Source organism: Hipposideros armiger, unplaced genomic scaffold, assembly GCF_001890085.2.
Source record: "Hipposideros armiger isolate ML-2016 unplaced genomic scaffold, ASM189008v1 scaffold_665, whole genome shotgun sequence".
Taxonomy (NCBI): Eukaryota; Metazoa; Chordata; class Mammalia; order Chiroptera; family Hipposideridae; genus Hipposideros; species Hipposideros armiger.
The window spans coordinates 487,042-493,041 of record NW_017732015.1 but is presented as its reverse complement, the minus strand read 5'-3'; the positions used below and the strand labels follow the sequence as shown (position 1 = coordinate 493,041).

Here is a 6,000-nt window from a genome sequence, read left to right as displayed (position 1 = left end):
TAGTGGGGACAGGGATGGTGCATACGGCCTGCTTCCTTTCTGGGCCGAGCTGGCATTGTCCTTGTGACAGGTGGAAACCAAGGTATTTGACCCTGTCTTGGCATATCTGAGCCTTTTTTTTGGAGACCTTGTAGCCTGCTTCCCACAAAAGCTTAAGGATGTGATATGTACCCTGAATGCGTCATCGTAGCTCTTCCCAGCTAGTAAGAGGTCGTCTACATATTGGAGCAGTACACAACCGGTTTGGCAGCTAGAAAGGGCTTTAGGTCCGAAGCCAAAGCAGCCCCGAAAATAGTTGGGGAGTTCTTCAAACCCTGTGCTAGCCTTTTCCATGTTAGCTGACCGTTTCCCCCGTTTTCAGGGTTTTTCCACTGGAAGGCAAAGAGTGGCTGGCTCTGTGGGGCCAGACGAATACAGAAGAAGGCGTCCTTGAGGTCCAGGCAGATGAAGTGGGTTGCTTCAGCTGGGATGAGGCCCAGAAGAGTATGTGGATTGGCGACAACTGGGTGTAGAGTAACTGTTGCTTAGTTTACTTCTGTGAGGTCTTACACTGGATGGTAATCTTCAGTTCCCGGCTTTTGGACTGGAAGCAGAGGTGTGGTCCAAGGTGACTGGCAGGGACAAAGAATCCTATATTTTTAGGAGTCTGTCCAAATGTTTTTGGATGCCAACTCGTGCATTGTGGGGAATGTAATATTGCTTGTGGTGCACTGGTTCTTCCCCAGGTTTAAGTTCTACAACTACTGGGCTGCATGTCATGCCAGGCCTGGTAAGTTGTCTTCTGCCCAAACTCCCGATATTGAGAAGGGGAGGAATCCCTCTTGGACCTCTTCTACAAGACCAAAGAGTCGCCATTCTTCCTCCCGAGGTATAGTGAGGGACATGATCTTAGCTCCTGATTTGCCCAATGTTAGCTCAGCATTGCCACTGTGGTTAAAGGTGATTTGAGCCTGGAGCTTTCCTAGTAGATCTCTCCCCAATAATGCTACAGGGCAGTCTGGCAGGTAGAGGAACTGATGAGTAATTTCTCGGCCTTCCAGGGTGCATTGTTGAGGCTGTAAAAAGGGCCAAAGGACACGTCCTCCCGTGGCACCCGTGATGGTGACCTGCTTTTGGGAGAGGGGGCCTACAGGCCATATCACAACAGAATGTTCAGCACCTGTGTCAACCATAAAGTCAACAGGTTGGACCCCAATTAACATTCGAACCATAGGCTCCTGGGGGCCTAGCTGGATGGAGCCAGGTCTGGCCTACTCTTCTCCATATTCTTCCATGCCAGTGAGTCCAATGAAGTCGTCTCCAGAGGGCCTGGCATCTGTTGGGGTGGCTGGTAATGGCTGTGACTGACTCGACCTGACCTCCAGGAATTCGGACCTGTTGGCATTCTCCCCAACAGCTGAGGAAATTCATCTTTCCAGAGGCCATGTCTGTGGTGGCAGTAAGCACATTGATCGTGTCCCAGCCTTGGCCTCCCGGAGTGTGGCCCACCCTTGACATCGCCCTCGCTGGGGTAGTCCCAGGTTTGGGATGCTGTTTTATCCCGCGGTCCCAGACCTTTAGATAAGCACAGCAGCCAGAAAGTCCACCTTTTTCTTCATCTTCCGATCCGCCTCTCGACGAGCCTCCTGGTCATGGTTGACATAGACTTTGGTCACCACTTTGAGGAGCTGGCTGATATTCATGCTAGCAAATCCATCCAGTTTCTGAAGTTTCTGCCAGATGTTGCCCTGGGACTGCCTGATTAAAGAAGCATTGACCATCCGCTGATTCTCGACAGTCTGAGGGTCAAAGGGAGTGTAGAGACGAAATGTCTCACTGAGTCTTTCATAAAATTGGCTTGGGCTCTCCTCTGGTCCCTGGAGGACTTCAGAGATCTTATTCATATTGAGTCTTTTTTTGCTACCATCCTTTAGGCCTCCTATAAGGGCTTCTTATATGCTAGATACCATTCTAGCATCTGGATGTCCTGATTGTCATTGGGGTCCCACTGGGGATCCTCCTCAGTTCTTGGCTTATAATTGAATACTTAAGGGAAATGGTTCTGGGCTTATACTTGAATGTTTAAGGTCCCAGGTGGGGCATGTTTCTCCAGCCATTTTATAGCTCCCTGGGTGACTCACTGGCATTCCTTAGTGTTGAAGAGAGTTAGGAGGAACTGGCAACAATCAGCCCAGGTGGGCTGATGCATTTGAATGATTGACTGAAGGAGGCTAGTCAAAGCCTGCGGCTTTTTGGTATATAATGGGGTATGATTTTTCCGATTTAAGAGATCAGTGGTTGAGAAGGGATGGTACACAAACATGCATCGGCTTCCCTGAATCTGGCCTTCCTGATCATAGTAGACGGGGCCTCTGGTTTCCCATTGTGGGAGCTGGAGAGCGCCAGTCTCAGGGTCCTTTGTCTGTAGCCACTTATCTGTGGGCCCCTATGAGGTCAGGACTGGAAACGGTGGCGTAGCAGAAAACTCCAGGAAGGGGGTGGTGGGCGGAGAAAGTGGAGCCATTGAGGGTTGTTGGGAGCCGTGCAGGCTGGCTTTAGTGATGCATTGTTTTGCATCTTGTTTTGCTCCTTTTTGCACCTGTAGGATGTTTACTTAACACTGAGGTACCAGGCGAGTAAGGCCAGTTCCTAAAGAGACAGAAGATTTGTAGCTATTTGGGTTAATGGAAGGAAGTGTTCTGGGAGGCTTACCCCTAAGGTCTCCCTGACCTTTAAAGTATTTAGTAGATAGTTAATGATCTACTTTTGAAGGAGGTAATGCATGTTTATCCCTTCTGTTTTGCACGTACCCTGGATGTACATAAGGATGTTGGAAAATAAACTCGGGGCTTCAGTATTTACTGGAGTCCTTCCGGTAACTCTCTCTCTTCTGTCTCTTTTCTTAATCCTAACGCCCCCCCTCAGGACTGTTCAAGATATCGGCTGGCTCTGATAGAGGGTGGTACTGGAGGCAGGGCTAGCGTGGTGGGTGGAGGAGGTGGAGCCAGCGAGGGCAGTGCTGGGGCTGGGCTAGCAGCTCAGAGGCTAACAGAAGGGGTGGGTAGATAGGCGAATAGGGAGGCAGGAATTTCATCTGAATCTGAGGACAGGACTGGCTTTTTTCCTTCTGTTTTGTCCTTAGGTGGCTTCTGTGAGGGGATTATAGCTCGTGCCAAAAGAATTCTGCTCTGGTTTTCCAAACAGGACTTCAACCAAGGGGGTCGGGTACGTGCAATAGTCTCCCATGAGTCGATGTAAGGGAACTGATCAGGGTGACTGGGGCTGCTAGTAACAATGAGGTAAACTATCCTAATGAGGTCTCTGTCTAAGCTTCCCTCTGCTGGCCATTCGACACTGAGTGATGGCCAGTCAATCTCCCAGAAGGTACAGAGCTTTTGGGGGCGATCATCTCAATGCCATAATCCCCTGAGAACCCCTTCTTCAAATTGTTTAACATACATCCTAACAGAGTCTGAGCACTCTATCGCCCACCCATGGTAACCACCAGAAATTGGCACGCACACTCAGAGATTCGCTTTGTCTGTCTCCAGCTGCTCCCCTCGCGGGGATATTTCAGGCGCCTCTGAGCAATTGGCGGGTCGGTATAAAACCCCGACTCAGATTACTAAACCGTAGAAGACAATTTAGCAATGCCACCCTAAGCCATATGAGGTGCACCATGGACCCACGGTTCGGGACTCCCCACTCACTTCGCAGGCAGGCTGCGTCTCATTTACACAGACTCAAACACATTCATTCTCTGCCCACTGCCCTGTTTCTGGGAGTCACGGTTTCTCTCAGAAATTGAGATACTTGGGTGACTCCGGGAGGTGATCAGTCTCCCCTTCTGTCTGCTGATGGACAGGCTGCATTAAGGGACCCGGGTCCTCACCGGTCTGGTCAGGTGGCGCTCCGAAGCTGGTTCCCATAGCCCTCCAGATATCTTTGTGCTCCTGGGTCGGTCCCCCGTGGATGGCAGGGGAGCCATTCCTACTGACAGACAAGGGTCCACTGGCACCAGGTAGAATGCGCGTCCCCTCTCATCCGGGGGAGCCAGTCCTCAGGGTCAAGAGAGGTGAAAACATCACTGTCTCTGTCTCCCGGGTGAGCCTCCAATTATGTTGCGGGGAACCCAGACAAAGACAGGACACCAAGGCTTGGGAAGCAACTTTTATTAATGCCAGCACAGGCTCAGCAGATTTATATCCAGAAGCTGAGCCCCGACCCGGGTGGGACTTGGGGCTATATACCTTGAAGTTTCCAGGTTGGCAGCTAAGATTTATTATTAGGCATGTGGCCATTGTGCCAGTTCCTGACTGGATCCCAGGCGAGGTAGGAATTTGGAAATATTAAATGCAGAAGTCTTGATGACCATATAGTCCAGGAATGTCTTTGTCTGAAGCCTGCGTGAAATCCTTAGTGACCACATGGTCTGGGAAGGCCTTGTCTAGGGCCTACTGCTACACTTGTTGTTTGTTGGTTTATTGATGATAGCCATTCTGACAAGTGAGGTGGTAATTAAAAAACAAAACTAATTGAAAACAAAACAAAACAAAAAACAAACAACAAAAAAGAGATAATAATGGCTGAAAATTCTCCAGGTTCAATGGAAAATGTGGATCCCTGGATTGTAGAAACATGCCGGGTCCTGAAAAAGATAAACAAAATTAAATCCATACCCAGAAATTCTTCAGGAAATAATAGAATACCAAATATTGGGGATAAGAGTAAAAAATGGAATAATATTATTCTCACTGTGCTGATAGAAAAATAACTGTCAACCTAGAATTCTCTGCACAGCAAACTGTCAGTCAAAAGCAAGGTTAAATTCAAGATATTTTAAGTTAAAAAGAGTTAATAGTTCATAGGTTTTCATAAAAATAAGTTCAGGAAAAAAAGATATCTAAACAAGGAGAAGGGAATAAAAGATGCAATCGTAAGCACATGAATATATAAACATAGATGGAAAACTAATAAGGCATCTACTGAAAACCAAAATAAAAATAATGACTAACTTTGGATTTTAAAACAAAGCAGAACTAAAATTCTAGAACACAGTAAACAAATAAAATATTATATGTTTCCTCTATTGTTGGTAAGGAGGATGGTGGTGTTAACTCTAAACTTTTGTGGGTGAATGTTATATTTTAATGAAAACCATACAAATAATGCAAAGGGAAGGGAAAGCAGTAAGAACAAAGGAGAAAAAACTTGATAAGTTTAATGGGAAAATATTTAAAAAATAAAGTAACAGAATAATAAAAATAAAACAAAATGATATGAGGAACAGTCAACTTATTAGTATTTACAGTAAATTATAAATATATTATATTTGCTTTTTAAATGATACAAATTCACAATCTGATTAAAACATACTATTTCTTTAATGTAGCTTTAGTGTATTTGTTAATTGTCTGTTAAATAAACATCTAAAACATAATGATCCATGAAGTTAAATGGATTTAATGCTCACCATCACTCCCTTTATTATAACATCTACAGTGTGAGGGTCCCCATTGTGATACTTTTATTTTCTCTTCGTGATCTGTGCTGTATCATGAACTGTCCATAGATGTGGTATATTTCATTTTTAGTTATTTTTTTTAGATAACTGAAAATTCACACAGTTGTAAGAAATAATACAGAGAAATCTTATGTATCTCTTACACAGTTTACCCCGATGGTCACATCAAAGCTATAGTACAATATCACATCCGGGGTACTGACATTGATCTCACTGCACATGAATCCACCAGCACAAGGAACTCTCCTGTTGCCCTTTCAAAGCTCACCTATCTTCCCCTCACCCTTACCCCTTCTCCGACCATTGGCACCTACTGTTTTGTTCTCCATTTCTACAGTTTTGTTATTTAAAGAACATTATATAAATGAAGTCATACAGCATGTAATTTTTTGGGATCGGCTATTTTCGCTCAGCATTATTCTCTGGAGAGTCACCCAAGTAGTAATTGTATCAGTAATTCATTCCTTTTTTTTTTATTTTGCTGACTAGTATTTCCC

General features: G+C 45.4%; 1 protein-coding gene across 1 annotated transcript in view; it reads right to left on the bottom strand.

The window, feature by feature from the left end:
• Positions 1-4,567: 4,567 nt before the first annotated feature.
• Positions 4,568-6,000, bottom strand: part of CNTNAP5 (contactin associated protein family member 5) — a 464,696-nt gene continuing 463,263 nt past the window's right edge. Inside the window, exon 21 of the mRNA XM_019626328.1 lies at positions 4,568-4,627. Coding sequence (XP_019481873.1) covers positions 4,626-4,627 — 2 coding nt within the window. The 3' untranslated portion in view covers positions 4,568-4,625. The remainder of the gene's footprint in view (positions 4,628-6,000) is intronic.